Here is a 24669-nt window from a genome sequence, read left to right as displayed (position 1 = left end):
TGGGTCACTACCTGGCGCTACGCCTCTCTCACATTCGATAGGCGACATCTGCATGGGCCATTGCTTGCGAGGCGGACACTTCCGTTCGTACCCGCCGCTCGAAACCCGCTGGTCTGAGCTGAGAATGGGTCAAGGTTTCCACTCATGGGCCATGTGCCAACTATTCGAATGATGACAGGAAGTGCTTTCACGCTATGTGGCAGGCTCCTAGCAAAATTTTGACGCAGAGCAGAGATTCCCCAAGGAATCTTACCTGAGCAGCTATATTATCAGAATAAGAGACTAGCCTACTCCAGACGCCCTTGGAATACCAACGACATCTGTAACATGGTCAGCGCCAGGGTCAAGGTAGACTCTGCAACATCAATTGGAGCATAATAACCAAAGTATGATTAACTATTAAACGAAGAGTGCGAAGAGTGATGCCTAACGGGAATCCCAAAGACGCCTAACCCTAGTCAACTGACCTTTTTGGCCTTTGCTGTCTGATCAGCTTAAAGGAAAAAGGTAAGAATTTGTATGACTCTCTTTCTACTCTATTGCCGTAAACAAGGGGATATTTTTTGTGTTTGCTTGACATACATGCATGACATACTTGAAAATATTCTAGAAACCATTTCGTCCACGAACATTTTTAATTTTGTTATTTTTATTCAAAAAAATAATGATAGCTCGATAACTTTTTTAAACAGTGATCTGCCATGCGACTGCGAGGTGCTTAAAGGTTAAGACCGTAATTTCAAATATCTCAGACACCAGTTATTCCAGCTGCTGCTGCAGGCAGTATAAAAAAAAAAGTTTGGTTCCAACCAATTTATTAATTATTATAAAAAAATGGGTGCGATAGCTATAAAATTAAAGATATTATATATTTATAAAATTCAAGAAGCTTCAAATTGACTCTAGTTCTTAAAACTTAAGACATTTCCTAAAAACAATATTTAAATCGACTCTTATCGAATGCTTTAAAACGGGGCAATTTATCGATTATCGAACATAAGCTCATAAATACGGACAGACAAACGGCAAGGCTACATAGACTCATTTATTAATGCTGATCAATAATATTAATACTCCTTCCGCCTGTTACATATATTTGCATAAAAAGATACCATTTTTACCCATTTTCAATGAAATATAAAACTCGAAGAAAATTTCTCTGGCTCTCGACAAACGCATTGATCGACTTGTGCGAGCATCATACATACATCTACAACACACATACATACATGAGTCTCTGGGCTGTAAGGAATTCAAAACAAACATAAGTACATACATACATGTATGTACATATATTATACGTATCTTTGAGACGAAAAACTTGCGGGTTTCATTCATAGTTTTATAAAATATTTATATGTGCATACATGTATTTCGTTAAAATCGATAAGCCGGTTGAAGACATTGCAATGTGATTAAGTATCGAGCCACATATGCAGTTAAACGGTAATGTACATGTAAGTTTACACATATATATGTACATACATACATTTATGTTTTATGGGGTTGAAGACGCTTTCTGCTGTTTTATACTATTGCACAATTTAATACATCCGATTTTAAATGATGTTTAATAGGTGCAGGATATTGGCTTATTAAAGTAATAACCTTACAAATTACAAATAGAAACTGACATACGTTATGCACATACATACATACATTACAACACATCTACATACATATATATTTATAATAATATTTTAAAAAGCTCAGAGAGAACGAGAGAAATATAAATAAATTTAGAAAGTGTTCTTAAACTACTTTACGATATGCCCTCGTTGATTCTTTATAACAAAAAAGCTTTCTTGCTTGTATATGAGCTCTGCAAAAAAAGTTTATTTAGTGTTCCACTTTAGCTTGGTGCTTTAACTATAGAGCTTTAATTCAACGTGTTGAGATCATCTTTGTCGGTTATTTAAGAAATCTTAAGTGATTATCTTGGTAATTTTAATTATACAAAATAAAACTTGCAACACTTAGACAAAACTGTTTTTAAAATTACAACATTATTCCGTCAAATCTACATACACAAATGTATTGTAAAGAGAAATGCACATAGCATATGTATATATATAAATGCTTTTACGTCATTGCACAATATAAATACAAATTTGTCATTTGTTGTATTTTTGTATGTAGACAGATACATATGTACATACGTATCTCTACAAATAAATACAATTCGAACCATGCCCAGTGATAATTGCCTTGCATTCACGATCTGGATCAAAAGGGATAAAACAATGAGCTAATGTGTATAAATACATGTGTAACAGGTCGAATATATATGCTACCGGAACATTTCTTACCGTTTGTGAACACATACATATGTACATATATATGTAAGTACACATGAGCATGCATAAATATGACGATCAGAATGTGTGTCTAGCCTGCCGTACACATACATACAAACATATGTATGTATCTGTTATTCATTTTACTATCTGTTTGCGAAGATATTGGAGGTCAGGTGGAAAATTAGTGTATTCCATTTTTTTTTGTAACATTCCCCGCCCTTTCCTTTTATTTTTTTCTTGATTTTAATACATGAATATTTGCCATTACGAGCTCGAAGTCATTAACAGTTTTGTTACAATATACTTATAATTAACATGATTTAAAATGCAGTTCGTATGATAACATGTATTTCTTTACATAACAGACACAATACATTTCCCATATGGCTTAAAATTTTTGGCATAATGTTAGTTAGTATTTTAACATGCCTGTCACTTTTATTTGAATATATTGTTCCTGTGGCAGCTACATGATGTAGTGGTCCTATCCAGCCTGCGGGCAACAGACAGAGGGACGTATGTAAAGTTTCATGGCGATAGCTTTAGAACTTAGAGACTAGTTTGCATAGAAACAAATTACAAATTTTGAGACAACATTTTAACAACATTTTCATTAATTCATAATTCTCCTCCCTTCGACAAGGTCGAAATGTGGGATTAGCTCCGCCCGCGACCAGGATTCAGGAAAGATTGCTCTTCCAGGGACTCCCATGTCGAAAGCTGAGTCCAATTGAGGAACATCTTTTTTTTATTTTTTTATTTGTATTGCTTTCTAAAGCAAATGAGCATTTGGCGCGAGATGCTAGACGAAGGTTCAGAGTATCCCCTAGTCGAGAATTCCCGACTAGAACCTCTTACTAGTTATTCTCACATTATTAAACAATTAAAAATAGTAATTTTTATTGTGTGCCTAATATAAAATACAATTTGGAAGTCAATATATAATATCTTTATAATTTATATTCCAGATGATGCATTCAAACCGTGGTATTGATACAAGCTCTGACAGGTTTTCCAGTAGAACATCAGTATACAACTATCCTGAACATTTGAATCCATTTAACGATGAAGACAATCATAAGCGCTTACGGTTTTGGAGATTATCAAAATCCAATGAAAATTCGAAACAAAGAAGTTTCTCTATTGGAAACTTGCGAGACATCTGGTAAGTTAGAAAATAACACAACAAATCAGTCGTGTATATGTAGCTGTGGATATAAATTGATTAATTACTAATATTAGATCTGTCCTTGATTGTATTAGGAATTCTAGGCCTTAGTAAAAGTTAAATAGGGTTCTTTTGAAAGGAAAATTAGTCCGATTGGGGTTCAGACGCTGATGGAGCGTCAGCTCTGCCACCGCCGCGTTCTTCCGCGGAGAGTTGATGACTTCTAACCGGAGGAAGCCTATGGCGACGTATGAGAAATGGCGTAGTAAGGAAAGGGAAGGCGATAATCGGTCGAAGAACTAGGGGTAACGGTGCATATATTCACTTAGATAGTCCAAACCGCTGGATGAGAAAATATATCGATTATCGGTCGGGTCGCACTTCCAATCCAGTATGGAGAGCTAAATAAAAACATAAAGTTTTAAATCTGTCTTTAGACAGTATACCGGGAGTTGTCTTGGGAAGCGGGAGTTTTTGTCTTTTGAGCACAGCGGGTTGGAAGCCACGGATTATTAGAAACATACAACCGACTTGATAGAAGGTCAGAAGACAGATCCTACCCGTTATCGACAGCGATGCAGAAGAAGTGGACAATGAAGATGGAATAGAAGAGTGAAATAGCCCATGTAGCGACCGCACGATAGTGCGAAGACCGCAAAAGTTAACGCATTGGCAAGTCGAACTTCACGACAAAATCAGGCCCTATGCCACACATATAGTTCCAGGTAGGCCCCTATATTAATTTCGACGCATTCCACTCGAGCTATGCAACGCAGCAGAACGACTAATTCCCCTAATGGGCAAAGTGATGCACACTGAACTGCGGTCCAATATGATTGTTTATCTGGACGACCATTTGGTAATTGCCCAGAATTTCCAAAGTCATTTAAGGTGGGCTGGCAAATCCCAGTGCCTCGTTCGCGCAAGGAAGTCTGCCTTTTTTTTGGATACAGCAAGTTGGCACCGGTGCTTCATGCGGGATTTTGAGATGTCGAAACTGGCTATAAAAAACCGAATTTGCCATTCAAATGCTTAAAATGGCTGATATTCATGAAGGACCTAAGCGCGAAACTAACTCGTTGGTTATTGAAACTGGAAGGCTAAAATTTTAACGTTGAGCTCCGTAAAGACAGTGAAGAAACAGTGGAAGCCGATACTCTACCGCGCAGTTTCGAAGCTGTAAGCAATAATCCTGAGAGTCTGCTAGATTCGAGTCAGCTGAATATCAAGCATAGTTCGTACAGATACGGCAGAATCAAGACAAGTTACCAGATTTGAAGGATCTCTTTTTAAGCCCATACGCCTAGAAGATGATTAACAAGACTCAGTATGGAGGTTGCAGGTGCTAAGCTCTCTAACAGCCGGCCTGATAACGATGGGTCACTTATAGTTAATGTCTAAGTTAAAATAAAGCTAAATATAGAAATGTTCTAACTCTGATACAACACTTAACCCAAGCGGATCGTAGTGTTGTAAAAGACCGTTTTCTACAAATTTGTAGGGCAAAAATTTAAATAAAACTTGTACATAAGAAATATTTAAAAAAAAAAGGTTAATGACTTGATGTTTGCTTTTATTTTTGTAGGAATTTTAGATCATTTAACTTAAAAAAGAAATCATCGACTTTGGGTATTCAGAAAACATCTGAAAGTCCCCCTGTCTTGCGGAGAAGTTTTGGACCAAACACGCCGTATTTTCATCCAGGAGAACAGATCGCAGGCAGACATTCTATGCAGAATTTAAATGTCCCTTTTAGTGTAAGTAACTATACCCTGTGCAACCTGTTATGCAAATGTATCTAACATGCAAATCTTTAATTAATCGTAGAAGTACCTATGTAGAATACTTATTTAATTTGTTGTTTTTGTGTTTTTTATCAGGCGGCATCGAGCAAAGTAAACGGCAACCCTTATCAACGTAGCACTAATTTTGATAGATGCTCAACGCCACAGCCTCATCATTACCAGAGAATCAGGTAATAATTAAAATTAATCCAATCGTAAAATAAATTCATGTTTTAATTACGACATCTAAATGTGAATATTTATCAATACGCAAGGCTGCATGTCTTATAAATTCCGAATTTGGTGTAGATATTTTGACAAGAAAAATGTTTTGGGGTTTATACAGTGCTGATGTTGGTCGGACTAACATTGACTATATAATTTTAAATGCTTATAATTTTATATCTTACATCCTGTTTTTCTTTATAGATCTTCGTACTCTAGTCTATCGAGCACTAATCCATTTGAAAGTGAAGTTGAGTCTGATGTTAATCATAGTGGATGCTCTACAGTTGGTCTTCGCCCAAAATCTTATCGAAAAAAAAAGAGGAAAGCCCCGTCAGTTCCGACTAAAAACATGGTACAATATGAATGCTATTTTAAAAGTATACTGTTAATTCAATACATTCTTTAGGTCACGGATCCTTTAAACGATCCTGAAAAAAACTCGATTGGCTCCCCTCATAGTCCCAATATGGAAGCTATGGATATAAAGTCACTTACAAGTGAAATAGAGAGATTTGTACACAGAGATGAGACTTCGATAAATAAATCACTTACATCGAAATCTTTATTGGACTCCGAAACGGCACAAAGTGACGCAGCGGATATTAGCGTATTAAGTATCACTGAAAATGCCAATAATAATACATCTAATGAGAAAACAGTTTTTCATGCGAAAGAAGACAGTTGTGAAAAAATTACTGTACCATATAAAAAAAATCTTAAAACCTGTGACGTTGCGGATATTAGCGTATTAAGTATCACTGAAAATGCCAATAATAATATATCTGAAGAAATTGCTGTACCAAATATAGAAAGTCCTAAAACCTGTGACGCAGCGGATATAAGCGTATTAAGTATCGATGAAAATACCAATAATAATATATCTATAGAAAACAATATTTGTCATGCGAAAGAAGACAATTCTGTAGAAATTGCTGTACCAAATATAGAAAATCCTAAAACCTGTGACGCAGCGGATATAAGCGTATTAAGTATCGATGAAAATACTAATAATAATATATCTATAGAAAACAATATTTGTCATGCGAAAGAAGACAATTCTGTAGAAATTGCTGTACCAAATATAGAAAATCCTAAAACCTGTGACGCGAACAGTAGCTCAATGCAAGCGACAAGTCGAAGTTATGAAAATAATTTCAGTTGTTTGGAAAATAAAAGTTATAAAAATAATAACATCGTTAGAAGTTCTGAATATTTCAACAAACCATTAACTATTTTTGAAAAGTCAGAGAGCGATGTTCACCGTTCAGACAAAAAATCAAAAACTGAAAAGGCTAAATCTGTGAAAGAAATAATTGATTCTATAAATCGTAGCCAACAATTACTTAAAGAAAGTGCTGCTAAAGGTACAAAGGTATATTCAACTTCTTTGTATACTAAAAGCAACATAACACCAACTGATGATCACAACAAAAATAATGTTACGATAGACAATTCTTCCTTTGATAACCATTTACATTTACAACAAAGTGATTTTCATAAAAATAAAATAAATAAGATAGTCTTTGAATGTCGAGAGTCGTCACCAACCTCATCAAACTTAGATTGGAATCCTGTGCCAAAACCAAAAAGAATTAATAGTGATCTGACAATAAAGGATATAAATGATCCTTAAAATTGCTACAATGTTTATAAATAAATATTTATGAAGATAAAAAAGTAGAATTCTGCAATATAATGTTCAACATTGAATCCTTGTAATCCTTGTATCAAATTATTTAAAATTAGCCGTTGAATGTGTGTAATCTCTATTGCTTGCATATTTTGTAATAAGACTAAGAGATAAATATTTCCGCTGAAGTGATAAAAGTTATGTTATTTTTTTGTTAAACTCGCTCACAAAGTAAAAGCACTATTTAAATAAGCAATCCTTTAATTATATTTAAAAAAAAAAAACAATATTTATTTGTCGTGCTGAATTAAAACTAAATTTAAAAAAGCGTCTTAGTTTGGAACTCCGTTTGCATCTGCATCTATTTCTGCCAAGATTACCAGGATTGTTGCCAACTCGCGAATGCGGGAAACGTGCAACGGAGCCGCCCAGACCAGGATGGGGTCGAGAAAGACGCGACCCGCTAATAGAAGGTGGGCGGTGGCCGAATCATCGTGGAAGGAATGCGACAATCGTAACCGGGACCACTCACAGCTTCACAAGCGAAGATTGCGTTTGCACGTGGGCGATTCAGGGAAGACGCAGCATGTGCAGATGCATATTCATCTATCGGATGGATCCAGATGGAAGAAGGGAAGGCATTGTGGTCAGATGGAGGCCTAGCGGTGCAAGTCATCACCATACCCTCCATTCTAGATCACGTCATTTTAGGAATGGATTTTCTGTATGCAATGGACACCACAATGCGTTGCGGTAACGCCAATCTGGTCCTGGATACGCTGGCATCAGCCTTGGGGCCTGGGATGAGCGAAGAGCCGAAAGAAAGCTTACCAAGTCAGGGAACAGAGAGAACAGCGAGAAAGAAGTGAAGGAAGGGTCATACTCGTAATCAGACCGAACTCACGAGGATCCCAAAAAGCGACGGGAAGAGCTGCAGCAACAGCACTGCGCTGATCATGTAATTAGCATGGCGGACATATGCCGGAAAACGGGGGAAGTAGGGGCAGCAGCTAGAATCCTACCAGACGCAAGAGATCGGATGTAGTGGCGTCTAGGCAACTCGGAAAGCTCTAGACCTCCATCTGAGATCGGTGTGTGTGTTCTGGGGAGATGATACGCAGAGTGATCCCTCAATAGAGAAGGCAGGGTGGCCTGCGGATCTACATCCAGGACTGAGGGAGTTCCTGGAGTCGGAACTGGCACTCTTTCGAGGGTCTGGAGCGTAAGATCCGGTTAAAAGATGACAAGCCCTTGAAGCAGAATAGGTAGATGAGAACAGGTACATGAGCTGAACCAGGCAGGTGCAGTCAAGCTATTGCGTAGTCCGCACAGCGACCCAATCGTCTTAATCACGAAAAAGACTTGAGACCGACAAATCAATGCGCACTCCATTCGCGGTTGCATCCCGTCCGATTAATCTCTACCCTACGTTTGAAGCACGAGTATTAACAGATACTAAGGGCAACCGATATTATAAATGCACAGCATTGACGGTGTCGGGGAGAGGTTTATTCCAATGGCGGGTGATGCCATTTGGACTAGATAAGGCGTGTGTGACCTTTAAGTGGTAATAGGGCCGGAAATGATTATGCGTTCGCCTACCTAGACGATATTGATAAGGGCGACACGATAACAACAACGAGAATTTATGGGAGGTATTCAGTCGGTTAAGGGCAGCCAACCTCTGCCTTGGACATGTGATTAGCGGGGAGGATAGGGAAAGGAAATTTTTCGGGATGGCTACATGGTACAGGCGCTTTATGCTCAACTTCCCGACTCACGTACAGCCGCTGAACAGGAGGAACCGTTGGTGTGGAACAGGAGGAAGCATTGCGTCTACTGAAGTACAGCCGTCATGTGTTGGCCAGACCCTTCCGCCAAATTTGGCTTGCAGACTGGCGTGAGTGAATTTGGCCTCTGTGCTGTGCTGACGCACACGATAGAGGGTCAAGAGCTGGTGATAGGATACGCATGATAACGGATAACCTGGCACTCAAATGGCTGTCGCGGGAAGTGAAATGTAGAGGAAATAGGATAATTGTATATACATTTGGGATACGAAGAGGACTACATTCCCTGGAAACTGTGTCTGGCCAGTGGTCAATGGCAGAGGGTTTTTCAGGAATGTTATGATGCTCTCACGGCTGGTCACCAAGGCGTGAGGAAAACAGTGTCAAGATTAGCCCAAACTGGCCGGGTATGTTTCACCACGCCGCCTATTATGTGAAGTGGTGCGAAGTCTGCTAGAAGTTAAAGAACGAAAAACTCAAGCTGGCCGGTCGCATGATAACGAGACAGGTAGCAGAACCGATGCAGTACTTACTAACTTCGTCGGTCCTCCTCTGGCGTGTTTCAGTCCCGTGTTTTAGTCCCGCTTTTTTCTTGCAGGACAGGAAACCGCGGTTGCCCGCCGCCCTGTAATCAGATATGATGTACAAACAGACCACAAGCCTGGTTAGTATCACGAAAAAAGATATTTAACATACATATACCATTTAAGAAGCTACTTGCGATATTAGGTGGCTCTACCTCTTATAACTTACGAGATTTGCTCAAAAAACAGGATTTCGATATCAATTTTTTTCGATCGGAAATGCTTCCTTCTGCTCGTGACAGACATTTGCACAATTTTATTTGACCCTTTTTACCAATTTTTAATGGGTTCAGAGCATAAGAAGGTAAAAGATTATACCGAATTTTCAAAATAATGTCTAAATCACACGACGAAAAATTATAAGGAATAGAAAATGTCACAAATGAATTCAAGGCTTCAAGATTTTATCATCCAGACCATCAAAATTTTATACAAAATAAAATTATTAAAATGGAAATAGTGGGATGCTAAATTGCTTAAGAAGGGCAATCGTCGAAATTACACACTAGTATAATATAAAAATAATAATTAATTGAATGGGAGTACCGCTAATCTTTTTCGTTCATAAACAGCTGAACAAGTGAACTGAATTTCTAGTTCATGAACGATTGAACTGAATAGTTGGAATAAACATAATAAAACTTGCAATAAGTGAATGAGTTCGTTTACAAACGTTTGAATATAGTAAAAAAAATTACTTCGATCAACAAACAATGCACAATGTTTCAAATATCCACTGACGATCTCCTTACGGCTATAGAATTAGATAGGTAAAGTATTTTATAACAATTTTTAAGTTTATTTTCTAACATTAATATATTTTAGCCGGTATTATGGTTTTCTCGATTTGTCGGATCCCAGGAATGCTGAAATTAACGACCTTATTCAACAAACCATTACAGTCTTGCAAGATGAAATAGCCAGCTCCCATTCATCGAATATAGTCAAACAACGCGATGGGAAACATGCAAATTCGAAAAGTAATATTCTGGTTAAAGATGAACATATAAAGGAAAATTCCGCACAACTGGAATCTGACAACAAAGACATCAAATTTGGTTTGGCAAACGAAATTGCGCCAAAAGGAAACCACCAAGGAATTGAAGAAGTGGACATAAACACTTATTGCAAACTCGGACACCTGCATCTTCTCAGATCTGAATACTATGAAGGTAAACTTAGCTTTAAACGCATCTTGCAAAATATCTATTGCAATTTTTTATAAGTCGTCTCGTAACAAATGCTACGCAAATCATGGCCTTGCCTTTGGGCTTGCTTGTTGTGCAACCCAGTTATGGTATTTAGCAAATTTAGTTATAAATTCATATTTTGAATTACAATAATCCAAATAGAAAACAATCTTTGATAATTTGTGAGTCCCATATATATTTATATGCAAGACAACAAATCGATCAAATATTGTAAAACTATAATAATATAATTGTCTACATAGAGTGGCAAAATATTGACATGCTGTTACGTTTTGCGAGCTCTTCTTCAGCTGGGACTAAAACCGTTTTGAGCTAGCAACATTCGCCCTGGCAAATTGGTACCCAAATATATATTAATTAATTCTTTACCGAACCGTATTTATATACTCCGAGCCAATTGAAAATTGGTTAAAGGGTATAGAGGTATAAGGGGTCCTCTTCAAATGTGTGCAACAGGTAGAAGAAAGCATTTCAGACAAAGCTGTGCTTTGCTGACAACCTCCTGGCGTTTGTAACAGCCCAAGCTGTTTGAGATAATGCAGACCCAATGCTTCAGGAAGCAACTTTTTTCTCCATATCGTCGATCGTAACCAAAGAGTCGTTGAGAACTTAATCAAGTTCCTTGTTTGATAGAATATCTTATTGCCTGGTGATGATTGATGCTGTTGTCTTTTTGAGAATGTAAGAATATTCTGTAGAAAAATATTATCTACTATTGCTGTTATATATATATTGGCATGACAAGTGCTTGCTGCAGGTTAATAAGTCTTTTTTTTCTTAAATATCGAGTTGTTGCTATGACGCTCGAGTAGAAATTGTGACTCGCTGTGCAGATAGTTAAGGGGACGTGAGAAGGAGTTGGATGGAGGTGGCTGCGGGTAATGTTCATGTAGATTATTCCCAATTAAATGACATTCGAAAAAACTAACCGTGAAGGAAATGGTCGCATCTGAGTTTTCCATATTTTAATTAATTAATATTTCATACTTTTCGAATATTTTTCTTTTTCTTTACAGCTCTATCCGCATATCAAAAGTATATGAGATTGTGTGAAAAATATTGGAATAACCATGCTTTTATATACGGACTAGGAATCGTTTATTTTGAATTTCGCTGTTTCAAATGGTAATTATTTGAACTATTCTATTCTATATTTAAATATATTTAGCTGCATTACATTTAAAAATTACTGAAATAATAGAGGCCTGTACATACAGCATGCATTTAGGTTTGTGAAATTTGCTAAATCAATTATTGAAACCGCCCTAAGACTGTCTCTTTGAATAACGCAAAATTTAAATAATAATTATGCGTAAATTTTGAATTGGGTAGTCGAACTGAATATCGTATAACATTTACCAAAATTAATTATTTTATAGTGTACGGTTTTGTTTAATTTTCCCTTTCGTTCTTGTATTAAATTCGGACAGATACGGCAACAAAACAAGCTAGCTACTTGACATTTTCTGTACTCAGCGCCTAAATACCGTCACAATCAATCCACATTTTTATAGGCTTATATCTATAAATGACACACACTAGTTTCAAAGCTAACGCAGCACTTTTCGGTGCATTGTAAGCAGTGACAGCAGGACAACAGAGCTCCTAATGAAAGGTATATATAAAATTTCTCATAACTTTATGTAAAATGTTGTTTAGGACCTCGCGTCAATTCGCTTATTTGGTAATGTTCATGACGGCTAAGCATGCAAAAGTGACGAGATGTGTACCCTCGATAGTTCTGACTCGAGCCATCATCCACATGCGTGATGGGTAACAAGTGGCTGGGTTATGTTTAATAGAGTGCCGTACCGCTGGCGTGTATAAATGCAGAAAGTCGTAGCATAGCTGGGGACTGCTAGGACGTCGTTAACGCATTAGTACTAATCTAACTATATATAAAATTAAATTTGAGGTATTCAATAAGTATATGTACAATGTTTTCGGACCGGCAGACCTTTATTTTAGGTGTCTTCATCAGACTTACAACGGAGACTTCAATGGGAGGTTTAATTAGTACAAAGTCAATTCAATCATTCAATTATATTTGAGTCAGTAATTCCAAGTTTCTTTAAATCTGGCGTACCCGTCACGACCTTGAGTGCTTTACCTAAAAATCGAAGCCTCTGGCGATTCTAAAGAGTACCTTAAGAATAACATTCTAATGTGATCAACAGATTTGACATGAGGGACTCGGAAAATAACTCAGACCACTTTTTTGTTTCCTCCGCTATGTTTGAAAACTCCGTTATATTACTCTAGTGTCTGATTTAATCCTGCGGTTCATACCGATACATTTGGAATCCGAATAGTCGGTGATCCGATAATTTGCTATCGCTACTAAGGACAAAACCGTGATGCCTCTTCCGTCATCGATTGAGTTGGCATTCGTTGGCCCTATTGCAGACCCTTGCCAAGTGGCCATTTCGTAAACATGAGAAACAAAGTTGGTGCCTTTTAAGGTTAAAGTCGTTGCAGTCCCTGGCCCCGTTTTGCCCATTACAGGTTGGGCACTATTGGGTGTGACCTTGGTTCTCTAAACCAGAAATTGGTTTTAATATCGTCACATCTATTTTACTAAAATTGTGGCACTGTGTTTGACGTTTTCTTTCACTTCCAAGCATCTATATTGTAAGAACATAAGGATCCGGCATTTGTATATAACAGCAATATAATATAGTTCACGATGTAGATACGACTTGTCATTTATGTAGTTTAGTTTATTTTATAAATGCTGAGGTTGGTCAAGATACCTTGAAACCCAAAAAAGTTGTCCCTACAAGAGCTGAACTTTCGATCGATCGGTTGATAATGCTGGTTGGTCAATATGCCTAAAAAACAAAAATAGAACTTAGTTTTTAATCGATCGCTTCTTTGCGGCCGGCTCCGACACATGTCCCGACGGGAAAACATTTGTCCCTATTAAAACAAAATCTATAATATATTCCTAAAATAAAATATGTCATGAGTTTTTGGAACGCAATTTGGTTTATATTTAAATAACGTATTTAAAATTTTGTTTACAATCACGTTACAATGACTTATTATCGAATGTAAAATAGAAATCGATATATGCATACCTAACTATGTTATTTGTATAGGTTTTGAATGCACATCTTGGCATCTGTGGATGCAAACGCAATGCCAGTGGAAACATACTTATTAGACCATTAGAACTATCGACGGCCGCTGAATGGAGCTATCGATATGTTTTACATTTTCATGCCACCACTAGTCAGTAAATTAAAAACCATGGAATTTTGAATGTGTATTGACCGTGTTATTTTTAATTTAAATAAATAAAAACACTGCCAAATAAATTCTCAACACTGCGACGAACTAGTACAAATTAAAAACCACACATCTTACAATGAGTCAACTAAACTAGTTTTTGGAAATTCTTTTAAAGTATGTGCGTAACACTAGCCATACACAAATACTGTGTGTTTTTGTGCATACATAGCTAGACTTAAGTGTACAAGTTATGTTTTGAATCATTTGCTTGTAAAACACAAAATTACGCAAATCTATAAAGTGCGGACGTACATATATCTATAAGTAAGAGCCTCCTCATTTACCATTTTTAATTGTGTTTGTTATAATAAAAAAAAAAACAAAGGAACACCGAATAATTGTATGCATAGGGCTAACGTTTTTATAGACATGTAAAAATAGTGAGGCTCCAAAATGCTACGTTTGTTAAAAATATTCTGGAAATGGTTCGATTCTTGATAAGACTTGACTTATTTGTAGTCTAATTAGTTAACGTCGACCTCCATGAAAAGAAAACAATGTTTTACTAACATTTTATTTGGTGTCAAGCGTTCCTATGGCAGCTTTATTATATTGTGCAAGAATTTAACATATGAGTAAGGAGCATATAGAAACTAATAAAAGGTCGAGTCTGGTCTAAATACCTTCATAAAGAAAATTGTTTTTCATACATTAAAGTTTTATTATATAGTCCTGCGATATGGATAGGAGTTTTCATATTAATATAACGATCGTATTAAAAATAATTTATGGCCAAGTAGATCAAAATGTTTTCTTATACAAGAACTTTCGAGCAATTGCTCCTGTGGCAGGGATATATTTAAGTTCTCCGATCAGATTGGTTCCCGCCTGCCAAAGAGATACGAACCTATTCCAATTTTCAGCTCGATGTCGGCATGTTTCTGCCTGTTCCATAAATATTCACAAATCATCTTACTGAAATATACGCATTTCATAAAGAACTTACATCTTGAATTTTTTTTAGGTCAATTAAACTGTTTCAAGAACTTTTATACTTGAACCCACATTTCACCTGTGCAAATGAAGTCCATCTACGTCTTGGACTGATGCTCAAGGTTAATGGTGACTTTCGGAGTGCACTTAAACACTTGCAACTGGCATTGGCGGACTCATCGCCCTCTACGTTTACGGATCTTCAAGGTATGTTGCTTGAAATTATTATTTCCGACTAAAAGATTCCAAGTTCCGTATTGGAACGCTCCTTTCGAAGATTGTCACCTATTGTCTATTATTCTATTTTATTTGTACAAATTACTTTTTAAGACTTGAGTCGCTCCTGACTGTCCTGTCTTGACTAACCGACTGATTGCTGATCAACGCACGTTAAGACTTAGTTTTGGGCAATTCCACCCGAAAGTATCGAAAACTCTAGAAAAACGTTTTTATCCCTTCTTGGTGGAAATGGGGTTCAAACTTTTGGTGGGTGATGTTTCTGGCTCAAATTACCCGATTTGCTTCAAACTTATTTTCAAATAAGGTTTTAACGAAGTATTTTCACCTTCAAGATGCTCTTCACATGGTTGACATAGGCGGAAACAAATCATTCCAATTTATGGTTCTGTATAATATGGACTTACACATATTGTCAAATATAAGTGAAGTTCAGGATAGTACGGGCAGATTTAAACTGAATGGAAACTGACGGGCAGGGCCGGGTAATATATATATAGGTTGCTGGCTCACTTGCATTCATTCTTGGGTATGGAATGTATACATTTGATAGCTGGACTATGTTCAAAGACATACTTACGTAGTAATTACCAACAATTTTATTCTTTATACAATTTTTAATCAATTCAAATATTTTTCAGTGAAATTTCAAATAGCTCATCTGTATGAAGTACAAAATAAGCACAAAGCTGCAAAAGAATCATATGAATTTATATTAAATGACAGAAATGTATCGTTGGATCTGAAAGCGGACATATACAGACAATTAGGTAAGAATATAATAAATAACATTAAGAATATTTTGAAAAGTTTTTGGACAACTAAATTGTATTGTCTATCAAAAGGCATATTTAAAATTTTGCCTGTAATCAAGCAATAAGGTACATTTAAGCAGTATATGCTTCTTTTGAATGTCAAGATTTCGTTAAGAAGCGCACAAATGAAAGTATCGCTTACATTGGAATCGTATAATTATGCTTGCTGCAATATTTATTCATTAATTAAGTTAATTACATTGGAAATCGACTCCTGAATTGAGTAGCCAATTATCCATACTACTAACAAGTAATTATATACCTTTATATCTTAAATTATGTATAACTTAATGAGCCTCACATAAACCGTTCCGAGTCCTCTGTGGTGATTGCCACAAGCATTACAGAGTATTCTGCTCGGAGTTATCTCTTCCTCGTCTAATGTCATCTATTCTATACTATTTAACAAGTAGAAAGTCTTAGTCTAAAGTCTTAGTTTGTATTCGTTTTTGTACTTATCGACTCGTGATGTACGTACTACGTCTGTGCCCCTCGATCGTTAATCGAGAGCTGGAATGCAGCTCATTGCATTGGAGAACATTAATTTATTTCTGAACCGAAGCGTTTTCGATATTTAGTGAGAACGAGAAGTATTTCAAATATATATTTTCAAAGACAATAACTGCAAGATAGCGAAAATCGAGTATTCAATGCTTTAGCATCCTTAGATTTATTTCGAAAGACGACAGGTAGCTAAGCAGCTAGCTTTTGGGTATAGTTTGGTATTTGCAAATGTTTCGACAGTGAACAGAAGTAATTAAAAATATTTTCCATTCCACAAATCATAGCAAACAGCATCATTGCCATTACCTAAAATATATAATTTTATACACTCGCCAAAATTTTGATATAAATATAAAATATTCAATTTACATAACTTACTCAAATTAGACGTTTGAATATTTTATAAATATTTGCTTGATGATTTTCAGGATGGATGTATCATTGTGTCGAATGCCTAGGCGAAAAAAAAGAACGTGAATCTAATGCGTTACGTTTTTTACAAAAATCAATTGAAGCGGATCCAAAGTGTGGACAATCATTATACTTACTGGGAAGATGTTACGCTGGGGTTAATAAGGTTCATGATGCTTTCTTAGCCTACCGGAACTCGGTCGAAAAAAGTGAAGGGAATGCGGATACCTGGTGCTCAATCGGGTAATTTTAGCTTTCAATTATCTTTAGTGGCCAAATAAAACTAATTATTATTTTGTATAGTGTCTTATATCAGCAGCAAAATCAACCAACAGATGCGCTCCAAGCATACATATGCGCAGTTCAACTAGATAAAGAACATAGATCGGCATGGACGAATTTAGGTATTCTTTATGAAAGTTGTGGGCAATTGCGAGATGCATACGCATGCTATTTAAATGCAGTTAAACAGATTTCAAAACAGGTATATAATTAACGAAATAATATCTTAATCCTAATTTTTAACACCTTCAATACAATTCTGAGTAGTTTATTTCTGCCGTATTTATTAGTAAATGTTTCACAAAACATAATTCTACTATCCTTAAAAGAGGTGTATTAGGGTATAAGTCAGGAGTATTTTAGAATATGAATCCCAGTTAATCTGAATCCCAGTTTAATTCACGGTTGGCGAATAAAAAGAATATAAAAGAATTAGCCAAAGAAGAGGACGGACAAAAGGCTTAAACAGGGCATTTGACGTGTACGGATCGTAAAACTAGATTCAAGAAGCTCTGAACAGTCCTGGGCTTATTGAACTTTTTTTTTTTGTTTGCTCGTAGTCCTCCTCGTATAAAATCTTCTATTCCTTTTTATTTAGCAAGTAAAAAGCACTAACCTACAGTCTTAGTTTGTATTCGCTTTTGTGCTTCACGGCTTCACTCTCCAGCTCATCAGTGCTTGTGTTGCATGCACCTTTATCTTCAGACTATGATCTAGGATAATTATTAGATTTTTGAGGTCAGTCGAAATTGGTACTGAATGATTTCATATCATAGTGATTTATCAAAAAGCGACCACGCTAAACTTATCCGCATGTGGTTGCTTGGGCTTGCTATTATAAAGCATTTAGCTTAATTTGCCAGAAAAAAATATTCAAAAATATTGTCATAGGCCTTTTATCATTGGAATGATATATCTGTACCCCTTACTTTTATAATATAAACACCACAATTATTCTTCTATTAATTTACCCTGAACTTAGGCAAGAAGTACCTCAGTTACTCAGCGTAGATCAATTCAAGTCGGACACCTTCGACTAGAGCAATTTCTTTATTAAAATATTAAAAAAAAACAAAACAAACCGAATGGATGTCAATTATATTTTTATAGAAAATAACCACTACCCAAGAAGGAAATAAAGCTTTATTATTTACAAGCAGTACAAATGGATTAACTAAGGGCATTATCCAACGAGTAAAATTTCTTGAAACACAACTGAGCCACGCACCACTGCCAAGTATAACATCTAAACGCCGCCAGCTGTGTTCAATTGAAGAGGCTTGGAACCTTCCAATATCATTAGAAATTAACTCCCGTCAACAACAGCAAAATCTTCAAATGCAGCAAAGACAGTATGGAAAAAACTCATCTTTACAGGTAACCTTCACAATTTACGATTTTACATACCTTTAAGTTCTTATATTATGTAAATAGTCTTAAAAGCATATAAAAGTTGGTTCAAATAATGATGTTGATCTTTTAAGTTCGTAAAGCTTACATTGGTTTTGTTCTCTGTCCGTCCGTAAGAGCGCCAGGTTAATCGCCTTTGTTCAACCTAGAGCTCCCTCTAGGATATTCATCAGCTAGGACAATTTCCAAAATTTTCTCTCTCGACGAACGTAAGAAATTACTTTGTAAAGTTACTGCTATGCATGAAATTGCAAATAAACTTTAGTATACTTACATTGTCCATTAAATACATAAATTTAACCAGCGTGATTAGTTATTTGATAATAAATATAATTCACTTTCTTACGAACTGTTTTTATATTTAGGGACCGCCGCCACCGTACCCACACAACCACGGAACTCAAAGCAACCCAACACCAGCAAAACGAGCAAAGGACGATTCCGACCTGTCCGTAATGAATCGATCGGAGCAGCAAATGCACAATCTATGTCAAAATGAAATTAGTACTCTACACAATGTAAAACAGAATCAAAAAAGTTTTAGTATGCAGCAAGAACGTCAGTTACCCGCGCCAAATCGCCAACCCTTGAGGAACAGCACATCTCCATATGTAACATCAGTTATGCCAGAAGGAACAAATACATATTGTTCTGAAGCAATATCATCGAAAACCATAAAGGAGGAATCTGTTGATTTAGAAGGCATTTTTTCTTCGAATGATAAGGTTTCATTAGGTATGTTTTTTCTTAAACCTATGTTGATCACTAAAATTTATTTGTCAAACAAAAGTACATTTATTTGTATTAGTAAAATAACTTTATCGGCAACAATAACTAAGAGTATTGATTGATTATGTAGCCTTTTTAAATGTATATTTTCGATCTGATATTCCGCAGACGTAAATGGTCAGTCGATTAATGAACGACCTCAGTATATTTCGACGGAATTAGTCGAAGACATTTACCAAAGTGCGGCTGATGATGATAAGAAGCCCGTTAAATATGAGGGTTCAACGCAAAGCAATGACGACAGCCACAATATGTTTAAACAAAAGACAAAAGTTGAATTTGATATTGATGCTGATGCTGATTCATCACCTACATTCAACATACAAATGGAGTCTAAACAACTGTGGTCTGCTGTACAGAATTTATCGTTTCATGAGCCACCAACAAATTTTACAGTACTCTTGAGGAATGCACCTCCGCCTGCGCCACCAGATTGCCCACCACAGAAGCTTACAAGGGAGCAGCTCTTACCACCCACTCCATCGGTTCACTTGGAAAATAAAAAGAATGCTTTTAGCCCACAATTGCAAGAATTTTGCTTAAAGCATCCAATTGCCGTTGTACGGGGTTTGGCTGGTGCTCTGAAGCTAGATTTGGGACTCTTTTCAACTAAAACTCTTGTTGAGGCCAATCCAGATCACAGCGTAGAAGTCAGAACTCAAGTGAATCAGTCTCCTGATGAAAATTGGGACGTATCTCAAGCGAAGAGAGTTTGGGCCTGTATATCACATCGATCTCATACAACTATTGCCAAATATGCTCAATATCAAGCATCAAGCTTTCAAGACAGTCTAAAGGTAATAAATAAAACAATATATTTAAATGAAAATCATGCTAAAATTATAACATATTTGAATTAAGGATGAAGGCGATAAAGGTTCAGCAGGCTCCCAAGTGATGTCAGATTCCGATTCTAAGGATTCAGTATCTAATTCGAATATTAATTTAAAACGTAAAAAGGCAAAAAACGGAAGCAAAATGCTAAGGTATATAAATATTTGTGCATTAAAAATTAATTAAATTAATCATTCTTTAACTTTCTTATTCTTTATCTTTTTTTTTTTTTTGTATAGGTTTGGAACCAATGTTGATTTATCGGATGAGCGAAAATGGAAGCCTCAATTAAGTGAATTACAAAAATTGCCTGCCTTTGCGAGAGTAATTTCGGCTGCAAACATGTTGTCCCACGTAGGCCACGTCATTTTGGGAATGAATACTGTGCAATTATATATGAAAGTTCCTGGGAGTAGAACGCCTGGGCATCAAGAAAATAACAACTTTTGCTCAATTAATATTAACATAGGACCAGGAGATTGTGAATGGTTCGCTGTCCCAGATGCTTATTGGGGTGGAATTCATAATCTGTGTGAGAAAAACAATATCAGCTACTTACATGGATCGTGGTGGCCTGTTTTAGAAGACTTATATAAAGAAAATATACCAGTATATCGGTTCATACAGAAACCTGGAGACTTAGTTTGGGTAAATGCTGGGTAAGTTACGTTACATTTATTTAAAACCCTTTAAATATTGAAAACTTCAAAAAAGGTTCTAAAAGTTTCATCCAAATTCATGTAGCACGAGTGAGAAGCCCCCTTACATTTTATATCTTCATGTTTCGATAAGTTACCTTCATAACTCGAAATCGATAAATATCGATTTGAAAAAACTAGCTTAGCAAATGGAACACATATCTAAATTCAAGTTAACCATTGATTACCCCTTTTTCGCATCAGCGTTCAATATCTTATAGAAAGATGAATAATATTCTAGATAGGAGTGCCTCTCAAGGATGCGGATGTATGATAAGACATACACAAACAAGCTTGGACTCGCAAGTTTCTCAATTAAAACAGTCTCTGTGCTTTTTACTGCATACGCGAATATAATCTTAATAGTGTCCTCAAACAGATAGATAAACGGACGAACACGGATAGATCGACTCAGCTCGTCTTCCTGGTCATTAATATAATCTCCCTGCGATCTGGTATCTCCAAGTCGGGCACTCTTAACTAAAATTTGCATTAACTTATTATTTCAGATGTGTTCATTGGGTACAGTCTGTAGGATGGTGCAATAATATAGCATGGAATGTTGGACCACTTACTGCACGACAGTATTCTCTTGCCATAGAACGTTATGAATGGAACAAGCTTCAAAGTTTTAAAAGTATTGTTCCCATGGTCCATTTAAGTTGGAACCTAGCGAGAAATATAAAAGTTTCTGATACGAAACTTTTTGAATTAATAAAGTAAGTAGACAACAATTAAAATAAATACACAATTGTTTATATAAAGTTTGATTTAATCTCTATATACATTCAGTTTTATATATAGATATATTTTTTTTTAAATATGTACCTATTTCGTTTTAGAATGTGCTTGTGTCAATCTTTAAAAACTGTGTTTCATATACAAGAATATGTAAAGTCCAAAGGAGTCGAAATTCGGTTTAATGGCCGTGGTAAGAACGAGGCTTCCCACTATTGTGGACAATGTGAAGTAAGTTGCTTAATTGCTTTTATATATAATAGGATATTATCTAATAATCAAATAAATAATTATCAATATACTTTTGCTACCTAATGGGCTCGTAATGCCAATAGACTGCAATTTGGGCATATAAGAAAGAGTTCAAAAGAACAGACTTCCTTTGGGTAGTAACCCTGTCACTTTGTTTAGCCTTAGCCTTGTTTTAATTTTTAGAACCAGGGCGTATAGTTTAGATTTGTATTATATTTTATATAGGTGTGTAGAATACGCACAGAAACGGACATCCACATTATAATTGTGTAGTAGTGGATCGAAAGTTCTTAAATGGGTTAAATCGGTACTCAGCCCATCGAGCAACGCCCACGCCAATCCCCCAAAAATTGCAAATATGTACATTTCATAATAAAGTTTTTAGAATCAGTTTTGGTTATTGTCTTAAAGTAATGAACAAGTAATAAATATTTTACGCTTGTACCATTGTTCATTGTTACGATACAAAGTTATGTATTTTAAATTAATTATATACATATTTAATTAATGTTGTTTTGCATAATTAATCCATTGGCTTTTATTATTATTTGCAGGTCGAAGTTTTTAACGTGTTGTTCATAAGAGAGCAAGAGAAAAGGCATGTGGTCCATTGTCTACCTTGTGTATTGAAGCTATCACCATCGCTGCAAGGTATTGTCTGTTTGGAGGAATACCGATTGTCAGAGCTCGAGCATGTGTATGACTCTTTTACACTGTACAGAACGCAAGGACTTGAACAAACCCATTAATTAACTTAATTAACATAATATTAAAAATATTTTATTATATTGTACGTTTTTTACACCGAAAAGAAATTAAATTAATGTAGGTCTCTATAAGATTTTATTCGACTTGGCCGTTATCCTTGTTGGGTATTATGAATACCGATGACTCTGATCTGATTACGCAGCCGAAACAGCCCTGGTCATGAGATTTATGTATAATTGTTCTGGTTTTGGAGCTATACCCCTTAATTACGGCTTATGGAAGCTGTAAAGGAACGTCATTTGCGACCATGCAGCTCTGGATGATGTCGGACTTGCGGAGAGACACATCATTCCCTGCTGCATTTAAATAATTCTGACTTCGAGCCACTTGACTGCAACTGCTTATTCATCATCAATTGCCCACGGCTCTATCTTTAAGCCGTCGCTCGTTGCACAGCACAAGTTCCCGATAACGTATGACTTGCAGATTCTACTTTCTTCAAGCCATAACGCGTGAGCTTGCTACCTAGCGGTAGTCTTTTTTGAGCTTCTCTGTGTCGGCCAGATAAAGCTTCTTCTAGGGCTACCATGTGCCCAGAAGAGAAGGCTTGGTTGGGTAGTTACAGGAGGCGGATGGTTGTGGGTGGATCCACATGGATTGCGAAGCATCAATGAGCAGCGCTCTGAAGAACGTGCAGATGAATTGATGCGACGATTTTGGCAGATTGGGAAGAAAATGATTGTTAAGAGCGTTTATAAGGACATGACAGATTGCCTAAGGGCAAATATTCGGTGCGTGACCCTTCAAGGTAAGTTTGAAATTTCTTGGGAAGTCATACTAACAAGCCTTTTGTCGGCTTCTGACACAAACTCGTTTGACCTAAAGACTCAAAATTCCAACTTTTTGCAGGAATATTTTGGATCTAGGTCATACGTCGCCTGTTGCTCCAGAATCCCTGACTTTGAAAATAGTTTCTTCCTCAACACAGTGTCTTTAAAGAGTGCGGTTCAAAATTGTGATACTTTTTCGACGGCTTGGCAGCTACCTCGTCAGGATATTCATTAAATGAACTATTAATGGTCCTGTTATTTAGAGCGGTTTGTTGCAGATCCTTCTTCCAAAAATCGACTGCGCAATTGGATCTCCGATTCTGCGGCGTGACTTTTATGTAGACAACCTCATATCGGAGAGCCATTCGATTTAAGAAGTAAAGGAAATTCTCAATCAGACGGCTGGAATTCTGGCGAATGGACGTTTTAAACGTGCGAAAATGGTGCTTAAGTAATGCTGCTGTTCCGAAAGTGATACCAAGAAAGGACAGAGAATATTATCTAAAGCTTAATGATGGGAGCGACATCACAAAAACGCTTTGGGATTCAGCCTCGGATAATTTGCCGTTTAATGAACGACTCCTTCGACTGTAACTCAATTCCTCTGTATGTCTTTCATGGATAAAGACGGAGCCCTGCAACTTATAGCTAATCGAGTTACAGCAGTTCGAAAATTATGATACGTCCCCCTTTCACTCAATCCGGCAGATATACCTTCTAAAGGATCGACAACAAGTTAAATAAGGCAATGGTTACTCTGATTCGATGGCCCAAAAGTTCTTTGTGGCAACAAATTATTTTGGCCGACCTCTTGCTTGGCAGAGGCCCAGAACTCACTTTAACGCTGGTCCATGGGTCATTCTAGCTCATATTTGGTTGCAGTATTGGCCGATTGTGATGAGTGAGATGCTTTCGGGCCAAACCTCGATTTGAAGAGTATAAATTGGCTGATCTTCTTAAAGAACGTTTGACTGGTTATCGAGCTTATGAAGTCTCAGACGTTGACTATTGTGAACCGTTTTTCTTCAAACCAGACATACGAAAAAAAACTCCAGTCAATTCACCTCATGCAGTTCACCTGGAGCTGTTTAAGGATCTGTCTACGGCCTCATTCTTAAATGCGCTCAAGTGGTTTATTTCAACTCGTGGCTAGCGCAAACTGCACGAATTTCTGTATACATGTAACAATTTGACTATTGAGGTAAAGTGTTGGCTGATCAATCGGCGCAAAGCAGGTGA

At 36.5% G+C, this 24669-nt stretch overlaps 2 protein-coding genes and 1 long non-coding RNA gene across 14 annotated transcripts; 2 read left to right on the top strand and 1 right to left on the bottom strand.

Moving 5' to 3' along the window:
• Nucleotides 1-421: 421 nt before the first annotated feature.
• On the top strand, nt 422-7398 carry LOC115759720 (MATH and LRR domain-containing protein PFE0570w). 7 transcript variants are annotated; one of them, XM_030700733.1, is made up of 6 exons: nt 422-507; nt 3269-3465; nt 5054-5225; nt 5349-5443; nt 5682-5832; nt 5887-7398. In XM_030700733.1, the coding sequence occupies exons 2-6, from the start codon at nt 3269-3271 to the stop codon at nt 7111-7113; spliced, it is 1842 nt and encodes a 613-aa protein (XP_030556593.1). In that variant the 5' UTR covers nt 422-507; the 3' UTR covers nt 7114-7398. The 7 variants fall into 7 exon arrangements, with proteins under 7 accessions (XP_030556593.1, XP_030556590.1, XP_030556596.1 ...); XM_030700730.1 differs by lacking the exon at nt 422-507 and adding an exon at nt 1419-1457; XM_030700731.1 differs by lacking the exon at nt 422-507 and adding an exon at nt 1866-1941.
• Nucleotides 3429-9717, bottom strand: LOC115759721. Of its 4 annotated transcripts, none has more exons than XR_004017544.1 (3): nt 9597-9717; nt 9434-9525; nt 3429-3508 (listed from the first exon to the last, which is right to left on the bottom strand). It is a non-coding gene; the product is annotated as an uncharacterized LOC115759721 (long non-coding RNA). The 4 variants fall into 4 exon arrangements; XR_004017543.1 differs by having other exon boundaries at nt 9603-9717; XR_004017546.1 differs by having other exon boundaries at nt 9434-9561; nt 9654-9684.
• A 403-nt stretch (nt 9718-10120) lies between these two features.
• LOC115759719 (lysine-specific demethylase 6A) lies at nt 10121-22703 on the top strand. Of its 3 annotated transcripts, XM_030700726.1 has the most exons (15): nt 10121-10254; nt 10310-10656; nt 11712-11820; nt 14954-15129; nt 15801-15929; nt 16907-17132; nt 17193-17373; nt 18282-18548; nt 18947-19316; nt 19479-20167; nt 20232-20356; nt 20444-20863; nt 21412-21621; nt 21745-21871; nt 22447-22703. In XM_030700726.1, the coding sequence occupies exons 1-15, from the start codon at nt 10205-10207 to the stop codon at nt 22639-22641; spliced, it is 3621 nt and encodes a 1206-aa protein (XP_030556586.1). In that variant the 5' UTR covers nt 10121-10204; the 3' UTR covers nt 22642-22703. The 3 variants fall into 3 exon arrangements, with proteins under 3 accessions (XP_030556586.1, XP_030556587.1, XP_030556588.1); XM_030700727.1 differs by lacking the exons at nt 10121-10254; nt 10310-10656; nt 11712-11820 and adding an exon at nt 13974-14253; XM_030700728.1 differs by lacking the exons at nt 10121-10254; nt 10310-10656; nt 11712-11820; ... (1 more) ...; nt 15801-15929; nt 16907-17132 and having other exon boundaries at nt 17265-17373; nt 18332-18548.
• Nucleotides 22704-24669: the final 1966 nt, after the last annotated feature.

The sequence above is a fragment of the Drosophila novamexicana genome, unplaced genomic scaffold (genome assembly GCF_003285875.2).
Source record: "Drosophila novamexicana strain 15010-1031.04,08,12 unplaced genomic scaffold, DnovRS2.1 tig00000387-arrow-pilon, whole genome shotgun sequence".
Taxonomy (NCBI): domain Eukaryota; kingdom Metazoa; phylum Arthropoda; class Insecta; order Diptera; family Drosophilidae; genus Drosophila; species Drosophila novamexicana.
This window is presented reverse-complemented; position numbering and strand designations above follow the sequence as displayed.

Excerpts from the sequence above, each read along its gene's own strand:
- LOC115759719 (XM_030700726.1), top strand. The coding sequence starts at position 10,205 with ATGTTTCAAATATCCACTGACGATCTCCTTACGGCTATAGAATTAGAT. Across the intron at positions 11,821-14,953 it reads GAATTTCGCTGTTTCAAATG|GTCAATTAAACTGTTTCAAG; the intron begins GTAATTATTTGA and ends AATTTTTTTTAG. Across the intron at positions 15,130-15,800 it reads TACGTTTACGGATCTTCAAG|TGAAATTTCAAATAGCTCAT; the intron begins GTATGTTGCTTG and ends AATATTTTTCAG.
- LOC115759720 (XM_030700730.1), top strand. The coding sequence starts at position 1,434 with ATGCAGTTAAACGGTAATGTACAT. Across the intron at positions 5,226-5,348 it reads ATTTAAATGTCCCTTTTAGT|GCGGCATCGAGCAAAGTAAA; the intron begins GTAAGTAACTAT and ends GTTTTTTATCAG. Across the intron at positions 5,444-5,681 it reads CATCATTACCAGAGAATCAG|ATCTTCGTACTCTAGTCTAT; the intron begins GTAATAATTAAA and ends TTTTCTTTATAG.